The sequence below is a fragment of the Hibiscus syriacus genome, unplaced genomic scaffold, assembly GCF_006381635.1.
Source record: "Hibiscus syriacus cultivar Baekdansim isolate YM2019G1 unplaced genomic scaffold, ASM638163v2 tig00002511_pilon, whole genome shotgun sequence".
Taxonomy (NCBI): Eukaryota; Viridiplantae; Streptophyta; class Magnoliopsida; order Malvales; family Malvaceae; genus Hibiscus; species Hibiscus syriacus.
The window spans coordinates 6,246,237-6,268,057 of record NW_024061932.1 but is presented as its reverse complement, the minus strand read 5'-3'; the positions used below and the strand labels follow the sequence as shown (position 1 = coordinate 6,268,057).

Below are 21,821 nucleotides of genomic sequence, written 5' to 3'. Positions count from 1 at the left end.
TGATGAAAGGAAAGATGACTACAGAGAATATTTACAGATTGTTAGGGAGTATCGTTGTAGGTGGAGTTCATTCTGTTGAGTCCTGTGATGATACTACCAAATTGTGGCATATGTGTCTTGCTCATCTTAGTGAACGTGGTATGGTTGAATTACATAAAAGAAATCTATTGCATGGTGTTAAAAGTTGTAAGCTCAATTTTTGCAAGTATTGTGTTCTTTGTAAACAGACTAAAGTTTGTTTCAAGACTGGGAAGCACATAACTGAAGGGATTCTTGATTATGTGTATTTTGATGTATGGGGGCCTTCCACGACATCGTCTTTGGGTGGATCTAGGTATTATGTTACTTTTATTGACAATTTTTCATGGAAAGTTTGGGTGTATTTTTTGAAACAGAAGTCTGACGTTTTTTAGAAGTTCAAGCTGTGGAAAGTTGAGGTAGAAAACCAAGCAGAACGAAAAATCAAGTGTTTGCAGTCTGACAATGGTACGGAGTACACAGATTCACAATTTCTAAACTTCTGTAAGGAGCATGGGATTAAGAGGCATTTTACAGTTCGTAATACACCATAGCAGAATGATATTGCGGAACGGATGAACAGGTCGTTGAATGAAAGAGCTAGATGTTTACGGTTGAATGTGGGGCTTCCACACACTTCTGGGCTGAGGCTGTTAACATGGCGTGTTATCTTATCAATAGATCGCCAAGGGTATCATTGGCCGAGAAAGTTACAGAAGAGGTATGGACTGGTTATGATGTTACTTTTGATCACTTACGGATTTTTGGTTGTCTTGCTTATATGCATGTACCTGCTGATGAGAGATCCAAACTTGATGTAAAATCGAATGAGTGCATTTTTCTGGGTTACAAGAAAGGTGTCAAAGGTTTCAAGTTATGGGATCTAATTGCGAAGAAAATTGTGATCAGTAGAGATGTTGTTTTTGATGAACAGTCCATGTTGCAACAGAAGAAAGACACGACAGTGGTGGATTTCAAGCAGTTTCCAGTTGAGAAAATAGAAACTTCTTAACCGACTTCTAGTGGTTCCACTACGGTTGATTTGCAAGATTATAGTCTCGCCAGAGACAGGGTGAGACAGACGAATATAAAGCCTCCGAACATATTGGGTTTTGAAGACTTAGTCTCTTTTGCACTTACTGTTAGCAGTGATGATCTGGTTACTTTTCATGATGCTGTTACTAGTCAGGAAAACAACAAGTGGATGGCTGCCATGGTTGAGGAGATGGAGTCTTTAAATCATAATCGCACATGGGAGTTAGTTCGCCTTCCTAAGGGTAAGAAGCCTATTGGTTGCAAATGGGTGTAAAAGAAGAAACCAACAGTAACAGAAAAATAGGGGGAGAAGTTCAAGGCTCGTTTGGTAGAAAAGGGTTTTTCACAGCAGAAATGAGTTGACTATGATGAAATTTTTTCTCCTTTGGTCAAGCACACTTCAATCCGAGCAGTACTTGCATTAGTGGCTAGTTGGGATTTGCATTTAGAGTATATGGATGTGAAAACTGCTTTTTTGCATGGTAATTTAGAGGAACATACCTACATGCAGTAGCCTAAAGGTTTCACTCAACCTGGAAACGAGCATTTAGTTTGTAGATTGAAGAAATCTTTGTACGGGTTGAAACAGTCTCCGAGACAATGATACAAACGGTTTGACTCCTATATGATCAAGATTGGCTAATGTGAGTATGATTGTTGTGTCTATGTTAAGAGCCTTGATAATGGTTCTTTTATTTTTATGTTACTGTATGTTGATGATATGTTAATTGCTGCAAAGAACATGGATGATGTTATCGGTTTGAAAACTTTATTGAGTCAGGAATTTGTTATGAAAGATTTAGGTGCTGCAAAAAAAATTCTTGGAATAGAAATTTGCAGGGACAGAGACTCAAGGAAACTGTGGTTATCTCAACAGGGTTATGTTAAGAAAATGCTAGAAAGGTTTGCGATGAGCAGCGCAAAACCAATGAGCACTCCATTGGTGAATCACTTTAAGCTCTCATCAGAACAGTATCCTAAGACAGATAAGGAAGCTGAAGATATGGTAAAGGTTTCGTATTCTAATGTTTTTGGCTGCTTGATGTATGCAATGGTATGTACTCGTCCTGATTTAGCTCATGTTGTTAGTCAAGTTTGTAAGTACATGTCTAAACCTGGTAAGCAACATTGGGAAGCAATCAAGTGGATCTTTAGGTACTTAAAGGGTACTGTGGGACATGGAATTGTTTTTTGTAGTCAACGGGATAATCCTTTGGTTGTAGGATATGTGGATTCAGACTATACGGGTGACTTGGATAATAAAAGATCTACGACATGGTATGTCTTTACTCTTGGTGGAGGGCCTATTTGTTGGAAGTCTGTTGTTCAATCTGTTGTAGCATTATCTACAACTGAAGTTGAATACATGGCAGCGGCTGAAGCTGTAAAAGAAGCTTTATGGCTTACTGGTTTAGTGAAGGAGTTAGGTGTTCAGCAAGGTGGAGTTCAGTTGCTTTGTGACAATCAAAGTACTATTCACTTGGCTAAGAATCAAATATATTGTGCTAGAACTAAGCATATTGATGTAAGGTTTCACAAGATCAGAGAGTTGGTTGCATCTAGAAAGATTTTGTTTCAGAAGGTACATACTGATGAGAATGCCACTGATATGTTCACCAAGCCAGTTACGACAGACAAGTTCATGCATTGCTTGGACTTGTTAAATGTTTCGAGTTGTTAAAGAAGTAAGGTAACCCAACCCACATTGAATGTTTCCTAAGGGGCAGGATATTCGTCAAGGTGGAGATTTGTTAGGTATGACTCATAAATATATCGGTAATACAAAGAAAGTCTCGTAGTGCGGGTTAGGATTATGTGGGTTGGGGGTGCGGGGACGCGGTACGGTATAAGGTTATTTTTTAAATATGTACCCGGGTTTATTTATTATAAAAGGATATGTAACCTAAACCTATGAGATATTGAAATGAATAAAAATTCTAGCGCCGCCTAAGGCTCCGAGGACGTAAGCACATTGCTGAACCTCGTTAAAATTCTTATGTTCTTTTCATTTTCTTTACCCGATTATTCAACATTAAATAAAGATTATGGTAAGCAATATGAATGTAGTTGGTAATGTGGCCCCATTTTGCAAGTGAATAGTGTAACTTTGCGTAGCTTCGGGAAACTTAATTGGATTGAGCGAGTCCATTTTTGTCTTTTGCTGAATATTTTCTGGTCTGTAAATGATTTTGCCTTTTTCCTTGATGGAAAATTCAAGTACTCGAGAATATTGAAAATCCTGATGAAAAAATGATGATTTTCTAGGTCATTAACTTCATAGAGACCTTGTTTGATCCATTATTTATGTTACTCAGACTCGGATGTGATTGTTGGATATGGGTCTCTGTCCGACACGTTGATAATTTTGCTTTCAATTGTTTTCATGCATTTGGGGACTTTGAAGTGTCATATCTTATACTCATGTATGTATATGTGTTGGAAATGGATATTTCAAGAAAATTAAGCTGTAGTAGCATATCTATTATTTTTGGAAATATTATGCAAATGGTAAAAGATGGACATGTTGTCCTTGTAAACAAAGACGGACGCAAGAATTTATGTCAGTGATGCAAACTTAAAAGGTTATATTAAAAATTTAGAGAGTGCAAAATTAGATAATTCATATAAAATATAAAGAAAATACCTAAAATATAAGGGAATTTAAAATTTCTAGGAGTGCAGTCCATCCCTGCTTGTGAATAGGTTTTCAGAGGTGAGATCCAAATGTACAAATGAAAATTTCAGAGGCAAGAACTATATATAATTATCGGCTTAAAATGAAAAAAAAAACTAAATTAATGGCCTAAGTGGATCTATACCATGCAATATTTTCTTACTTACAAAATTTATGTTTTTTAAATTCTTAAGAAAGGGAAAAAAGGCTTGAAAAAGAGACCATTCTTGCTGCATTCGCCTATCAATATTGGTACTCAAAATGACAACAATTGTTGTATTCATCAATCAATACTGGTACTCAAAATGGCAGCCATCATAACCTGTTTTCATGACACCAAGAATTAACACAAGTAAGATGTTTTATAATCAAAACCCCTATTGATAAGGTAATTATTTATAGGGTAAATTATATATTTAGTACCCCCAACTATCACTTTTATTCTATTTTGGTCACTCAACTATTTTTGTTTTAAAATATACCTAATGTTATATTTTGGTTTCATTTCGATCACTCACTATTAAAACTTAATGGTGATGCTGATATGTCACCATAAGATAATGTCACGTCATCATTGAAAATAAAAATTAAAAAAAATGACACTCTGCAGTTTTGTTGATTTTTTGACGGCATGTGATCAAAATGAAGCGAAACCGTAACATTAGGTATGATTTTGAAAAAAATAATAGTTGAGTGACCAAAATGAAACCAAATTATAACATTAGATATGATTTTGAAAAAAATAGTTGGGTCACTAAAACAAAACAAAAATGATAGTTGTAGTTTACCTTTTATATATATATATATATTTGAAAAATACTAAATTTATATCTAATCTTCTATATAAAGGGAAGTGGGAAGGAGGCCTCTAAGGGAAGAAATGAGAGTGATCCTAATGGGTCTAGTAATAATAGAGATATTTAGAGACTCAGCCTAGTCCGGGCTTGAAAGCCTTGCTCAAAGGGAGGCCCGTACTGAGCCTAATACAGTTTCTTGCATTTATCTAACTGAGAAACTCACTTGGATCAACTGTGACAAGTATGGCTGTGCCTCCAAACTCACATTTGCCACCAGCAACCTTTGTCTTCTGCCAATAGCTATTAAAAGCATAGGAAGCATGCGCAAAAACTGTGTTAGGCTCAAAACATGACCCACTAGGCTGAATTGAATCACAGTCTGCTCCAGATGCACATGCATAGTTCATTGCCTCTTGCATGATTGGGCCAGGCACTGATGGCTTAGCCACACACCATAATGCTGTGCTTGGACCCGTACGGGGAGCTGGTGGAACCGTCGGGGGAGGGTACACAATCGGTGGTAGAAACACCGGCGGGCTTGGATTAAACCCAAATGGCGATGGAGCATTAAACGGTGGACTTGGCTTGTAATAAGGTGGGCTCAGTATCGGTCCCGATGGGCTTGGCACATAAATTGTCGGTGGTGTCGGTATTGCTTGTGGTGGGCTTGGTAAAACACTAGGTGGGTTTGGAATTATTACCGGCGGATTCGGGGTTTCGGGCGGGCTTGGAAAAGTACTAGGTGGGTTCGGAACTATTGCAGGTGGATTCATAGTTCCGGGTGGGCTTGGAAAAATGCCAGGTGGGTTTGGAACTGTCACAGGTGGATTCGGGTTTCCGGGTGCGCCTGGTGGGGGGCTTTGGCCCGGAAAAAGAGGGGGAAAGTTGTAAAAGGGAGAGGGTGGTGAAGGTGAGGTTCCAATAGGAGTTGGAGGGTTAACACAATAAGGAGGAGAATTTAAAGGCGGCAAAGAATCAAAAGGTGGCAAAGAAAATGGAGGGCTCACATAAGGTTGAGAATTTGATGTATCAGTGGGTTGTTCAATCACTAAACTCATAAGTTTACTAATTATCTGTAATTTCTTTGTGTGCTTTATGGCATGCTTTTGATTTTTTATTAGTTCCATTGTCGTTCTTGCATCTGTCAAAGAACAAACAAACAATAGTTAGATGAGTGCAGAAACTTGGTGACGAAGCAAACTAAGGATTAAATAATAACGATTTCTTCATGATTAGGCAACCAGTTCATGGTTCATTGTATAGTAATATAGTTCGGGTCAAATTCGACACATATTTAGATATGGATACGAGACATAATTTATTTTAAAAAGAAAATTAAACGCATTGAATCGAAAATGTATCAATATCCAACATTAACAAGCTAACAAAGATGTTACGTAATAATTTTGAGGAACTCGAACATTAATGTAGCAGAAATCAGCTTACCGCTATGTATGAAAAGAGTGGCCGCCATTGTTGAATAGATAAGGAACATGCAAACCCTGTTTTCCATGATTCGGTTTCAGCAATGCCAAGAAAAATAAAGTGCATTTGCCTCTAATGTCCTAAGTAATCAAAGAGTATTCAAAGAGCAGAAGACTGAAACAGAGATATATAAAGGCAACTATAGGGGGACAAATGTGTAGGCTGGCAATTAAAGATTTTGATTCTTGAGCCCTACCTTTTTAGTAACTTGGGTGTAAATCAGACATTTTTCATTGTAAGCTATTCGGGTATGACTCGAAGAAAATTTTGAGTTTAGTTCGATCGTCATTGTAGCTCAAGTTATCGAGGGAGCAACATTCAAGTACCTTAAAGCTCAAGTTACCAAGTTCAGCTCGACTTGGTTACACTCTAGGCATATACTCACTTTTGGTTAGAGGGAATGGAGGTGAGTTAGATGCAGCTTAAAATATGGATGATGTTGGTGTTGATGCAAAGTTGGCATATATGCTTAGCTTTCATATCGGGAAAGATGAAAGTGAAGGTTTTTGGTCGCCCTTTTGTGTTGCTTGCTTTCTACTCAAAGCTCTCTTTCTTCCATTTTTGTCCTTTGAATCAATTGCCCTTGTTTGGGGTATTAATTCACTCCACCATATTTGAACATAAATCTGACAAACAAAATCTGCTTTAAGAAATGGTATTGTATCTCCAAACTTTCACCATAAGCTGAGATTTTGCCATTGCAGTTAGGTACTGCTCAAATCTCTTCAATTTGTTTTTGGGAAATATAATGTTAGTATGAAGTCGAGTCTCTCAAATAATGTAAATTATGTGTGGCTTCTCTATCGAATAATTTCATCATATATTGTTGTCTAAATTTATTTGATTTAAGATTAAATATATTTTTATTATAAATTTTATTATATTATATGATTGTGTCAATTCTTATGATTCGATACAGAGATCGAAAAAGACATTCAACCTGTGTGCAAGATATTACTTTATGTTGTAAAAATTATTTTTGTGAAAATTACAGATTTACAGAGATTTTTATTAAAAAGTGACTTTAAAAAGATAAAATATCTATTTTAGGCATCACGTTGTAAATTGAAAATATAATATTGAATTATAATTAAATTTATTAAATATTATAATATTTGAAATATATCAACTACAATTATAATAAAAATATAAAAATATTTTATGATAACTTATTAATAATATTTTTATATATGAAATATTTTATTAGAAAGATGTTATCAATATTTATTAACACGTGGACTTAAAATTATTATGAAACAATAATTTATATACTTTTTTTGACAAAAATAATATATGTACTTAAAGTAAAAAAATTCTTTAATGTTCTATCAATTTATATCTAACAATCAATTTGAACATTAATAAAAAATATTCTACACGCTTGATGAGTATCGATGAGCACCACTAACAATAACCATCATTAATTTAATTTATAAAACATTAAAATTATACGGTCTTCAACGTGTAATTATAATTAGATCAAATATTAACTCCTAAATTAAAAAACCTTAAATTCTACTTTTTTGGCTTTAAAGTTGACATGTTGTTGTCATCGTCACTGATGTTGTCGTGTAGATGCGACAGCTATGTCGACTTTAAAGCCAAAAAAAAGAATTTAAGGTTTTTTAATTTAGGAGTTAGTATTTGATCTAATTATTATTTAAAATAATATTATAAAAATATAATTAATATTTATTTTAAATAATCTATGTTTAATTTTTAATTAATTTATAATTGTACGTTGGGTACTTTATAATTTAAAGCTTTATATATTAAATTAATGGTGTTCATCATTAATGGTACTCATCAGTGTTCGTTGAGCATGACAGAATCAACCTAATAAAAAAATTAATAAATAATTATATATGTATATGTATTAATTTAAAAATAAGTTAAAATTATATAACTGAGAACAAAAATATAATTTCACTTTTCTACAACAAAAGTTAGAAGTTTTGAGTTTGAGTAGCTATATATGCACGATATGTGTACATTACCAATATGGTCTGGTTGATCTACTAAGCATGCGAAATTTTATAGGTCAATATGAATGATTTCCATCGAATCACAACATATTGTTACTCAATTCGTATATATTAAGGATGAGTTTAATCATTCTAGCATTACCTGAAAATGGCCTTTATTTTCTTAGGTATTCAACAAGCCACCAGATAGAAGAACAGTGGCCGCTAGCGGCGGAGTTTGAAACTGTTATTTCAGAAAACTTTAAATTATAATTTAATTTTAAAAAATTTAAAATTTTATAAAATTACCATAAAAACCCTAAGAAATCTTTTAAAACCCTAATTTTAATCCCTTAACACCATTGACTGCCACCAATGTTGTCAATAGATCGAAGACCCAACGTTGTTCGACTGAAAAATCACCCAACAACTAAAAGCCCTTATTTTCTTGACCAATCAAACACCCTATGATCGTGTAAATACAAGTTTTCGCGACCGGTTAAAATGGGTTCACCATGTTGCGATCGCAAATTTTTTTGCTGCAATCATCACGTAAAGCATTTGGATTCAACTGATTGATGACGTTAATGATAAGTGACTAAAATTAGGGTTTTTTTCAAGATTTTAGAGTTGTTTATAATTTCAAAAAATATTGATTTAAAAAAAATATTAAGTGTTTTTAAATAAAATTTTATATAATTGACATTTGTCAAATAACGGTATTTTTTAACGACCATTACAACTCAGACACCTAAAAATATAACATCAGAAACATTAAGCACCTAAAATTTGTCTTTTTGATACTTTCAAATTTGAAACACATATTCCTAAATCATCATAGCACACCTATATACTTTAAATTAGTCTTTTTGATAACAAGTTTTTTTTAGTTTAATCCCTTAACTTTTCATGATTTCCATATTTCTTCAATTCAACTTTCATTTTGAGTTTAGGTCCAATCTAATTAAAATTGTCAAAGTTTAAGAGTGATTTGTATTTTAAACCATTTTAAAAAAATAGAATAACTTAACTTACTTGAGTTGATCCGACCAAATTGGAATAAATTTAAGTTTAAAATTTTTAGGCATAATAACAAAATTAACCCCTTATGTTTTCAAATTGATCACTTTTCTCTTTATTCTTTTTTGAGCATTTTAACTCTTAATGTTTCTATTATTAGTCAAAATAGTTCATACTGAAAGAAGACAATTAATTGATTAACGATCAACATATATGTTGAAATGATATTTTTACACATATTTAATTAGGGGCATGACATATAGACTTTGGATAGTGTGACACATGTCACATCATCACTGTGAATGATGTAACACATATCACATCAATTTAAGTGACATAGAACATGTTATATGATCATTTTGGTGACGTGACACATAATACATCATAATTAAACACATATAAAATATCATGTTAAAAATTTGTTAACTTAGTCAATTAACGGTTTTCATCCAACAAAAATTGCAATAATCAAAAATTAAAATAATTTAGAAAAAATAAATAACAAAATAATTATATATAAAACATGGGGACTAATTTCATTATTATACCACAATTTTATGGGTTAGTCAGCAAGTCCGTAAACTGTCGATGAAAGAACTCTTTTAAAGCTCTGAACAAGTCCATGCCTCAGGTTTGGCTCCTAACCTAAAAGCTCCAAACCTCATCCACTGTCTTTTTTGCTTTGTTTTTTCATGTTGAAAAGCATAATTTTTGAGTTTTCAGACCCATTGAATTTCAATTCTTCTCCCAAGGAAAGCCCTAATTTATCGCTTTCTTTCTGATTCCCTAGGTCTTAGCTCTTTTCAACTTGAGATCTCAATATCCATAAAAAAAACGTATGAATTTTGATTAGTTTTTTTAGAAATGTTTAATATTAGAATGCAGAAGTCAATGATTGATCAATAAAGATCAATTCTTCAGGAGCTCAAGAATGGTATTGTAGGTTTTGATCCGTCTGAATCTATCTTTTTAAGGTTAGTTTCGATCAAATATAACTGTAAATTTGGGTTTTACGATTACGTGTTTTAGTACTTAATTTATAACTTTTATGGTAAAATTGAATTTTGAGTTTACTTTTAATCAATTGTTTATTTTTTTATTTTGAACAATTAGATATTTTTTGCTGATACGATGGCGCAAAGTAATTGGGAAGCAGATAAGATGTATTGTTCTTTCAGAAAATTAATTCTACCTTTTAATTTTGTTAAGTTCTTAATTTTTTTTCTTTCTCTTCTTTGGCCTTTCTTTTCGCAGGCTTGATGTTTATATATATGATTATTTGGTGAAGAAAAAATTGCATACAACTGCAAAGTCTTTCATGACAGAAGGGAAAGTCGCCCCGGATCCAGTAGGTAAGGATTGGATTTGACTGTGCATAAATTCTGTTAGGTTGAATTTGGTAACTTGGATTTAAGAGATGGTTTCAATTGTTTAATAAGAAACATATATCGAATCTATTTAAAAATTATGTATGCATATTCCAATTATTTATATAGCAAAGGAAATCCAAATCCACATTTTTATGTTCCAAAAATAACAATAGTTAATTGATAAATTGTGTGACTTAGATTCTTTTACATGGAAAGGAATGTGGAGCTTTACATGATTCCTTTTTAGTTTACGTTACTGCACTGTGGATTTTACTTGAAAAGTTGTGCGTTACACATCTTGTGCACTTCAGATTTACATAGGTATGAGACCTAGATTCTCAACTTTACTGTCAAACTTGCTGAAAGTGAATCTCCAGTGATAGATGTCCGTGTCCAATATTTGATGGGAAAAAGGTGTTTGAATTTAATTTTCAAATTAATTATGGGTGATTATTTATTGAAATTAAGGGTTATATTTTATTCTAATTGCTTGGTTAGATTTTAATTAAGACATCAAATTATTGGTAGAGGGAATTTAGTTTGAGTAAGTGATTAATGTAGAACTTGTTTATTTATCCAGCAATTGATGCTCCTGGTGGGTTTCTTTTTGAGTGGTGGTCTGTCTTTTGGGACATTTTTATATCAAGAACAAATGACAAGCATTCAGAGGCTGCAGCAGCATACATAGAGGTAGCAGTAGCTTATTAAAACTTTAGCAAGTATTGTTGTGAAATCTTTTCAATAGTGCAGTTTGTACTGATTGTTTTCAAATTATTATGGTATTACAATCAGGCACAACAAATCAAAGCAAAGGAGCAACAACAGCTGCAAATGCAGCAGTTGCAGCTGATGCGTCAAGCTCAGTTGCAGCGTAGGGATCCTAATAACCCATCTATGGTTGGTCCTGTAAATGCTATTGGCTCTGAAGGAATGATTGGGCAGTCAAATGCTAGTGCATTGGCAGCAAAAATGTACGAAGAGCGCATGAAACAACCAAATGCAGCGAATTCAGAGACGTCCCAACCACTTCTTGATGCTAGAATGGCCCTCTTAAAGTCAGCTACAAATCATCCTGGGTAAACATGATTTTTAGATCAAATGTTTTGTTTTGATGTGCCTTTTCAGGTTTATGACTCACAAACTTTCTGTCTCTGATGCAGCCAGTTGGTTCAAGGAAACCATGGGAGTGTAACTGCAGCATTGCAGCAAATTCAGGCATTGACTCTAGAAATTTCTATACCTATGCTACTTGGATACAGATGTTCTTGCATTTACACCAACATTTTACAACACTATCAAATTTTTTTTTTGATTGCACAAGTGACTATATATACATATTCACCTTACAGGACATTAAAGGTGAAGTGAACTTGGGTGGTACACAGAGATCTATGCCTATGGACCCTTCTTCAATCTATGGACAGGGAATCATGCAGTCTAAACCTGGAATAGGAAATACAGGTAATTATTAATGATGGTATTATATTCCGTTTCCAAGTTTCAACCTAGGGTTGCTAATGAGTTTCATTTCCATGGCCCAAATTTCTCATTAAATATCTTTTTTTCATGGGTTCATAAGTTCAGATACCATTGTGTCAATGACATTCAGCCTCAACAAAAACATGAATCATTTGTTTCATACACACCCCATCTTATATTTTCTCACATATTCAAGTCTTTTCCTTCTCTGAACTTGTGTTACATGATACCTAAAATTCAATAGAAAAGCTAGGCCAAAGTGTTTGTTTGTGGGCTACAATATGCTTAGTTGATGCAGTTAAGAAGAAAAAACAGAAGTTACGATTAGGGAAAAAGCTGGAACTCTAGAAAGAATTAAGGTTAAAAACCACTAGTTTATTCTATTAATTCAAGATAACAATAAGATTAATTAAGCTCTGCCGAGTGCTAAATCTATCTACCACAGACAACAGTGCCTATGAAGTTTATCTAATTTTATCAAGTTTGTTTATCTTCTGAATGAAAGCAACATATCTAAAAACTCTGGCTTTGTATTTGATTAACTCTATATATTTTTGTAGATATTCTTATGCTTTAATGTTACTTTCCTTCTTCAAGGTTTGAGCCCTGGAGCTGGTAGCCTTCCGTTGAAGGGTTGGCCATTAACCGTAAGCTCTATACTGGACTTCTGCCCGTAATATTTGTTTTCCTTATCCGAGTGGTTACCCCTAACGAACTCAACTTATTTTATAGGGCATTGATCAAATTAGGCCAAATTTAGGTGCACAAGTGCAAAAACCATTCTTGCAGAATGCAAACCAGTTTCAGCTTCTGCCACAGCAGCAACAGCAACAGCTCCTAGCACAGGTCCAGACGCAAGGAAATCTGGGTAGTTCACCCATGTATGGAGATATGGATCCTCAAAGATTTTCAGGACTATCCGAGGCAACTTAAATACAAAAGAGGGCCAGCCAACGGTCAATGATGGGTCTATAGGGTCTCCAATGCAATCAACTTCATCAAAAGTAAGGTTTACCTTCCACAACCAATTTTAACTTCTTTATTTCTTCCTACATCCAAATCCACCGTTACGGTTTTCAGGTTCAAAATAAAAAGATGGAAAATCCTGCAATCTTGTAAATAGATGAAAAATGCACCAATGTCTTTCAATTTCACATTCAATAGGAAGAAAAAAATTTAACTTGTCTCCATGTATACTTGTGATGTTGTATTGTCATACCATCTATCATGCCTTCATTAACCAAGATAATACGCGTAGCATTACCCGCCTACATATACCTTTGGTTGTAGAAACTAAGGATTTAGGGACAGAGATCAAAGTGATACTCTGGTTTTTCTTGATAGATTAAAAGAGATATACAAGCCTGATTTTGAATAGGCTGAGTACAGAAGAGTTTGAATATAACTACAATTACTCCTAGATAAGGTTCTATCCTATTTAGAAAATAGAAGGATAAGAGTTATAGTAATCTGATCCCTTTTGTGGTTTTTCAGCAGATGAGCATGCCACCAATAAGACAATCTTCCTCTCAACAAGATCCATTGCAGTCACCTCAAGTGCAACAGGTTGATTGATCTTATGTTTTGTTTCTTGGTTATCACAGTGCTTCTTGTTTCCATTTGATGCCAACTGATCTTAGTGCAGATTCATAGGAATTTATTATGGAAATTTACCTTTCCCCTACTTATGCTGTGAATTGATGACTATTCTGATTATTGTGTGTCAGAATAATCGTAAAAGAAAAGGACCATCTTCCGGACCTGCTAATAGCACTGGCACTGGAAACACGTTGGGTCCTTCCCCAAACTCTCAGCCATCAACCCCGTCAACTCATACACCTGGTGAGGGAGCAGCTATGGTGGGAAATATGCAGCATGGTAGTAGCATGTCAAAAAATATGATATATGGATCTGATGGAACAGCTGGTATTGCATCATCAACCAATCAACTGGTAACTAGTCCTAATTTATCGCTAACCTGAGGATGTTAAGTGAAAGCTTTAAATCTGCATATTAATAACCCTAAGTTTTCCTATATTCATGCAGCCTGCATAAAATTTTTAGATACTAATTTGGTATGGTTACCAAGTATTGTTATATACATGAGCAAACAGTTGTTTGCTTTATGTAAAGCAAGCGAAGCTCTAAATTTGAGTCCCTACCTTATGACCATGGTTATGTGTATTCTTGTCAATCTATGAGGCACGGCTATTTTCTTGTACTCTATATTGCTATCAGAGTTATTATTTATGCTCCAAATATATTTGTTACTATCAAGTTGTTCCAAAAATGATAAATAAGTAGTAAAAAACAGTGGATATTTGACATTTTCAATGGTTTGGAGAACAAAAGCTCAAATATCTTGGTTTTTCTAGCATTTTAAATGTAGATCTAGAATGGCCTTCTCATCACATTTCATGCACTAGAACTGGCAATTATTGGTGGTAATGTTGGGCACTAATGATTTTTTGTTGATATCCATGCTTAATATCATAGGAGTGATGAATGCTTAAGCATTGCTTCTATATCTTGGCTAAATATTGATGACATAGTCTTGAGAAGATGGAGACACATTATCCCTTTGCACCAACAATATGTTTGATACTTCTATGGAAGTTGTTAAGAGCTTTTTATAACTTGTTTATTGTTATTTGAATTTGTTGTTTTTGTTTGCATGATTATGGGTGAATCTGGTTGTTTTGACAGTCATTTTACGTTATTCATACTGCTAGTGTTTCTACACTATTATTCTTCGGATAAGCCATTTCAAAAGCTTGTTTATACGATATAACTCCTAACTGCAGGAAGACATGGAAAATTTTGAAGATGTTGGCTCCTTAGATGACAATGTGGAATCTTTTCTCTCACCTGATGATGGAGATGGGGGGAATTTGTTTGGCTCCCTAAAACGAAACCCGTCAGAACATACTACCGAGACTTCAAAGAGTAATATTTGTTCATCATGCTCTTAGCACTCCAGTTCTTCAAGTGACCTTGGCGATGAACCCTTTTTTGTGCATTTCAGATTTTGGCTTCAATGAAGTTGGTTCAATACGTAAAAGCAACAGCAAAGTCACCTGTTGCCATTTCTCCTCAGATGGAAAGCTATTAGCCAGTGCCGGCCATGACAAGAAGGTATAATGCTATGTAGCACACAAGGAATGTATTTTCTTTTTGTAGCATGTGCCACATCAGTTCAAATTATTAATTATTGCTATTTCGTTGAATGTTTAATTTTCATAAATATGTGTTGTTTGAATTCTTACTTCTTTACTTGGGGTCCTAAGTAGAACAGTTGTGAGAATATTTATGATCAACAAAAAAGTGGACTTAAATTGAAGTATGGAATAATGAATGTGCTTGCTTGTCGATTTCCTGTCAGTAGGTTGTTCTGTGGAACATGGAAACTGTGCAGACTGATTGCACAGCGGAGGAACACACTCATATTATAACTGACATTCGATTCAGACCAAATTCCACTCAGCTGGCAACATCTTCTTTCGACACAACAGTCCGTGTTTGGGATGCTGCACAAGTATAACTTGTTCTTTCCCTTTTTTATTTTTGTGTATTTCGCTCATATTGAATAGGTTTGATTGTTTCTCTCATGTTGAATTTATGCTCACACCATTAAACCCAACACTGTTTACTGGAAGACAAGAAGCAAACTTCTTACCTTTATAGAAAACATATAGGATTCTACTTCGTTGAAGTTTCGATGAATATGGTTCACATTTCCTGGCTACTTATATTATTTTACTTTTTGCAGCCAAGTTATTCCATTTGGAAATATACAGGGCATACGCACAGGTTATGTCCCTCGATTTCCACCCTAAGAATACTGAACTTTTCTGCTCTTGCGATGGCAACAGTGAGATTCGTTTCTGGAACATCAACCAATATTCTTGCACTCGTATCTCCAAGGCTAGCTTTTTAAACCCTAAGCTCTTTTAACTTTTCAAGTACTGCATGTTCTTTTGGTTAGATGTTTTTCATCTAAATTCTTTCACTAATTGAAGCAGGGAGGCAGCACTAATGTCCGATTCCAACCAAGAATAGGACAATTCCTGGCTGCTGCGTCCGATAATGTTGTATCTATCTTCGATGTAGAGACTGACAGAAGAACACAATTATTGCAGGTAGAAATATTTGAAAATTTCTAAATTTAGGAAAGGAAGAATTTACCTTGTTCTTTGGTTTTCGATAATTGTTTTCGATAGTCTATGGCTTCATATAGAATTATTTTTGACACTCAGGGCCACAATACCGAGGTACATTCTCTTTGTTGGGACGCAAACGGAGACTTTTTAGCTTCGTCAGCCAAGAGTCTGTCCGATTGTGGTCACTCTCTCTGGAGAATGTATTCACGAGCTTAATTCGAGTGGAAACAAGTTCCATTCTTGTGTTTTTCATCCCAACTTTCCTGCTCTCTTGGTCATTGGAGGCTACCAGGTGCTATTTCCTATCCTTATGTTGATATAACTGGAACTAATTGATACATGCATTCGTTTTGCCCGTTCTTGAACGATATTGTCGATAAATCAATGCTGTCTATTTGTTTTGATTTGATACGAAATAATTTTTACCTTGATTAGTGACATATCCATCATTGTTAATTTCGTTTTCTGTCTGTGTAAATATATTCTTCAGTCATTGGAGCTTTGGAATACGGCCGTGAACAAGTGTCTTACGGTTTCAGCACATGACTGTGTGATATCGGCGCTAGCACAGTCGCAAGTAACCGGGATGGTTGCCTCTGCCAGTTATGATAAATCTGTTAAAATTTGGAAATAACCCCAGTTCTCAAAAGCATCAGCCAGGGTTGGAGGTAACAGAAATCCAATATCCACTGCATACGTCCCTGTTTAGTTTTTTTTTCTTCCGTTGGATCAAAAATGTCGGCTTGCCGGCGTTGCAACATAGGTTTGTCGGAGTGCTATATTTACTAAATGTATGGAACAAAGTCGATATTGGTTCAGGTTTTAGACATTTTTGTATCTTAATTTGTTTATCCAGTAGAATTACCAAAGTGAATTAATTTGACAAATAAAATAAAAGAATGTGTGTGCTTTTTAGGTATACTTTGATTGTATGAGTACTTGAATCGTGGTGATGTTATTTTTATAATGTTGTAATCATGTTTGAAGTGTTATATCAATTTATACACAAAATCATTTGAATTTATTTTTTTATGTAATGTTTAAAGTTACCAAATCAATAAATTAAATCATTAAATTTTATATAAAAAAATATTATTCTTCTAAAATATCTCGAGTTTGGGAAGTATTACAACAATTTATACACATTAATAAACATGTTTGTTTATTTTTTATGTTCTGTTTAAAGTTATCAAATCACTAAATTTTATCATAGTTGTAATGGTAGAATGGTGTATTATTCTTTTTCAATATCTTGAGTTAAGGAAGTGTTGTGTAAATTATTTTTTTAAATAGTTTGAGTGATTACAAGATAGTATCTGTTCATAATTTTTTTAATCAATTGACAATGTACATAAACTTTGCAGATACAACTGCTCGAATAGAATAACATTTTTTTATCATCGAGCCCATTTATAGATTCAAGTGTTATACCGATTTGTACACAATAATAATCATGTGCATTTATTTTTTATGTTTCGTTTAAAGTTATCAAATTACTAAATTTTATCCTTGAGTTGTCTTATGAGGGAAATTAGTGACCTTATTCCCATGTGTAATGGGGTAAGGAGAGGTAGAATATTAGGTTGCCCCCAACGTAGGTTGAGAGCAGCTTCCGTGGGAGACCTCCGCAGTCAGAATTATGAATTGTCCATCGTGGGACTCGATCCCACAACCACAAGGTTAAGAGCCTTGCACTCTACCAACTGAGCTGGACGAGCAATTGTATTCATAAGATATGTATATTGTCAATAGCTAAAAAATACTAAACAAATACCTTATAATCATCTCATATCAAGAATGTTTTTCTTATCTAAATTGATTTCATGCAAATTATATTTTAAAAAAACTATTATTTTTAACTTGATTATAAAATATATTGATATTTTAATGCAAAATATATTAATTATTATTTTTAAACTTCTCTGAAAATATATATATATTTAAAAGAACAAAAAACAATAAGTTTGTAGAGGGGCCAAGACCAAGTTGGACCATTGGAAAGTTTAAACTTTTATACTATAAATATTGTTCTAAATTATTGAAAAAAATAATTTATATAAAGTATATTTTTAAGACGGTTCAAAAATAAAAATCCAACAAACAAGGTTCAATTATTTGAGATGTTTAATTCAGTTTTGAATTTTTTTTAAATATAATATTACACATTAATTACTATTATTTTTTAAATGAAATTTTTTTCGTCTACTTTTTTAGACGAAAAAAATTTCATGGTTTGATCCCTAAACTGTGTACATTTTAATTTTTAGTGTCTAATTTTTTCTCATTTTTTTATCATTTACTTAAACATTATTAAAAATCAATTTTTGAATAAAAATGATAACTTATTAACCAAAATAAATAAAAAAATTCAAAATATATAATTCAAAATATTATATATAAAATGTTTTTAATTGTTAAAAAATCAAAATATCGGACGGTTCAATTATTTGAGGTGTTTAATTTAGTTTTAAATTGATTCTAAAAACATTACACATTAATTATTATTATTTATTTTATAATCACTAATAATATATGATCAGTTGGTGGATCAATTCGAATTAAGTTGTAACACCTAGTCTAGTCTGACCCGAAGACCGAAAGATTAAAGTGTCACACTAGATTACCGAAATGACTAACCCAATTTTTTTTTTAAAAAAATCAACTACAAAGCATCGTTTAAAAACCAGCCATAATTATATAAAATAAAAGTGTAATAAATTAGAGTTTACAAATACGGGGAGTTTCCAAAACATCCCAAAATAATAACAATATTGAGTTTAACAAATAGAGTTACAGCTGAATACAAAAAGGGTCTATAAATAGTATATGCCCTCTAATATAAATCAAGACGTACTCTGAAGTCTCGGCTAATATGGAATATCTGGTAACGATAACGCTCCATGGACGGTCTCAAAGAACCTGTGCAAGGAAACACATTCCAAACTCTGAGTGTATAAGCTCAGTGCCACACTAATAATTGTAATGTACTACATGCATTTATTAAATGAACATGCTAATGGCATAGGCATGATGACATAGAAATGCTGACATGAAATGTTGAGGTTGCATTATGGTGCGATTGAGGGATATGCATCTCGGAGCACACACCCCTCTAGCCTACCTAAGATACCCTTGTCTATCCGGGGTGAGATTCAAAACTGCATCGAAAATGTACACATGCCAACTCACTCCGTCAAGTCTTGGGGCATCTGCCTCTAGCTGGTAACTGAAGTGCCTTGGCACTGACCGGACATATCTGAACCATGCGATCGTTATTTGTTAAAGTAAGTTGGGTGTCTTGATTGTTTCTGTTGAAAACATTTTGATATTTCGATATAACAAATAAAGTGTTAATTCATTTTAAGATTTTATATTCGATTTAAATTAGTATTCGATTCAATTATTCGAATATTTCAAATATTACTCCAAGTTTTTTAAATATCAATTTTTACTCCTTACTAAATGAAAAATTGAGGTGTACACTTAAAATATATTTGAAACAATTTTCACAAAGTGTTTCGAACCATAATCGAGTCAAAATTGAGATTTCAATAAGGTAGTACCGATACTGCCTTAACAGTATTGATACCCCCAAACATCGAATGCAAAAGAGGTACTGATACCCTACACGGTATCGATATCATTATACATAGTAGTACGATACCATAGTCAATGGTATCGATACTACGCGTTTGGTTTTGACTTCGAATTTTAACAGAATGTAAAACGGGTAATGATACCATGTTAGGTATCGATACTACTTTACATAGTAGTATCGATACTCACTGGACGGTATCGATACTACTGCACAAAGTAGTATCGATACTCCCTGGACAGTATCGATACGTTGGTTTGCAACGGTCGAAATATTTGAATACAGGTAGTATCGACACCCCTATGAATGAGTACCGATACCCATACGCTCCCAGCAGACTTTTCAAGTGGATTTCAACCACAACGGCTCTATTGACTCCACTATGATTCCCAACGTTCAGAATTCATTCAAGGTGTATTTAAACAAGTTCTTGAAGCCATTGGTGAAAAGAGAAGCTAGAGAAACAAAAGAGAAAGCCTTAAACATCAAGTTTGAGCAATTCAAGCCAACATACTTTCAATATTCATTTTTCTTTCAAGAACACAATTTGTGCTCAATCGTATTCATTTTTTAGTGTTCTTTCTTTGTTCTAGAATTGTGAAAACATATTACCTTGTGAGGTTTTTTCTTCTAAGTTTGTAAGTTTGTAATTTTCTCTTTGAGAATAGAGTGTCTCATGAATTTGGTGTATAATTCTTGAGAGAGTTGTAAGGTTACTCTTTGTCATCAAAAGAAAGACATATTAGTAATTTGTGGAAAATCCTTAGTGTGGATAGCTAAGGTAGTAGACACAGACTTTAGTTGAGAAAGTTAAACCACTCTAAATCGCTGTGCAAATATTTTTATTTTCTGTCAAAGCTTCCACCAAAATTTTAATTTCCAATTCACCCCCTCTTGGCTATTTCATCCAATCAATTGACTCAATAATTGATATCGGAGCTTGTCTCATTTGAAGGTTTTAACATCTCTTGATAAGATCCGGGAAGATTTCAATCAATATTCAAGTCATCAATGACCTCTACATCAAACTTCGACTTCGTTCTTGATTCTCAGCTCGTTAACAAGCCTCCTTTCTTCAATGGAGCTAACTACGCCTATTGGAAGAATAAGATGAAGTTCTTCATTCAAGCTAGTGACATGGGAGCATAGAACATCATGATGAAAGGTTACTTGCACCATCCAAAGACATGGATTTGTGGAGTGAAGAAGAGACGAGACAATGCCAGCTCAATTCAAAAGCAATCCATATTCTATTTTGTGCACTTAGACCAGATGAATACGGGAGAATATCATCTTGTTCAACTGCCAAGGAATAGCTATGAAAATTTCAGGATGAAACCTGATGAAAATATCAAAGCTATGACGGATAGATTTTTCGTAATTGTCAATGGCCTCAAGGGATTCAGAGAAATAATCCCTAATGAGAAGGTTGTGAGGAAGATAATTTATTTTCTTCCAAAAGCTTGGCAATTAAAGAAGACTGCAATTATCGAAGCTAAAGACCTAAAGTCTTTAACTCTCGATGAGCTCATTGGTTCTCTCCTCACTCACGAAATGATGATTCAATATGAGGTAGATAACGAGAAGAAGGACGATGCAAAGAAGGAGATGGAGAAAAAGAAGAACATTGGTGTTGCTCTCAAATCCACCAAAGATGAGAGTGACTCTGATGATAACGAGGATGAAGAAATGACATTGCTTGCCAAAAGACTCAGAAAATTAATGAAACCAAATAGAGGAAGAAAATTCCAACATAATAAAGGCTTAAAAAATGAGTCCAATGAGAGGACCCAATCATTTGCTATGAGTGCAAAAAGCCTGGGCATGTTAAATATGATTGCCCACAATTGAAGAAGAAGGGTCTTTCAAAGAAGAAGCATAAATCACACATGGCTACTTGGAGTGATGATGAATCATCTGATGAAAAGGAACAAGAAGTAGTAAACTTGTGCTTAATGACCTTCGGGGAGGATTCTCAGGTAACCTCTAACTCATCCAATTTAGAAGATTATTCTTTTGATGAGTTATTAGAGGAATATTATGAATTGGGCTCGGATTATGAGAAGTTATTTTCAAAATACAAGAAAGATACTGCAAAATTGAAAAATGAAAAAGATCTTATATCCAAGACCAACGATGAACTCGAAAGTAAGATTAAAGAATTGCCAATCAAAATAGAAGATTTTCAAAAGAAAAATTTTGATTTGCAAAACTTACTTTCAAG

At 33.8% G+C, this 21,821-nt stretch overlaps 2 protein-coding genes across 2 annotated transcripts; one reads left to right on the top strand and one right to left on the bottom strand.

The window, feature by feature from the left end:
- Nucleotides 1-4,002: 4,002 nt before the first annotated feature.
- Nucleotides 4,003-6,059, bottom strand: LOC120146303 (pollen-specific leucine-rich repeat extensin-like protein 3). Its single transcript, XM_039159907.1, has 3 exons — nucleotides 5,971-6,059; nucleotides 4,748-5,665; nucleotides 4,003-4,049 (listed from the first exon to the last, which is right to left on the bottom strand). The coding sequence occupies exons 1-3, from the start codon at nucleotides 6,035-6,037 to the stop codon at nucleotides 4,015-4,017; spliced, it is 1,020 nt and encodes a 339-aa protein (XP_039015838.1). The 5' UTR covers nucleotides 6,038-6,059; the 3' UTR covers nucleotides 4,003-4,014.
- A 3,734-nt stretch (nucleotides 6,060-9,793) lies between these two features.
- LOC120147142 (transcriptional corepressor LEUNIG_HOMOLOG-like) lies at nucleotides 9,794-16,921 on the top strand. Its single transcript, XM_039160586.1, is given in 22 exon segments — nucleotides 9,794-9,967; nucleotides 10,107-10,156; nucleotides 10,248-10,345; nucleotides 10,944-11,053; nucleotides 11,156-11,439; nucleotides 11,524-11,578; nucleotides 11,713-11,824; nucleotides 12,440-12,489; nucleotides 12,575-12,758; nucleotides 12,761-12,846; nucleotides 13,337-13,408; nucleotides 13,570-13,794; nucleotides 14,647-14,788; nucleotides 14,868-14,977; nucleotides 15,228-15,377; nucleotides 15,612-15,642; nucleotides 15,645-15,766; nucleotides 15,865-15,981; nucleotides 16,099-16,153; nucleotides 16,156-16,188; nucleotides 16,191-16,294; nucleotides 16,493-16,921. Coding segments are annotated over 21 exon segments (2,316 nt in total). The 5' UTR covers nucleotides 9,794-9,967; nucleotides 10,107-10,124; the 3' UTR covers nucleotides 16,637-16,921.
- The last annotated feature ends 4,900 nt before the right edge of the window (nucleotides 16,922-21,821 follow it).

Coding starts and splice junctions, on each gene's coding strand:
- LOC120146303 (XM_039159907.1), bottom strand. CDS start 6,037: ATGGAAAACAGGGTTTGCATGTTCCTTATCTATTCAACAATGGCGGCC. Junction 5,666..5,970: donor CACTCTTTTCATACATAGCG/GTAAGCTGATTT, acceptor GTTCTTTGACAG/ATGCAAGAACGACAATGGAA. Junction 4,050..4,747: donor ACTTGTCACAGTTGATCCAA/GTGAGTTTCTCA, acceptor TCATGAAAACAG/GTTATGATGGCTGCCATTTT.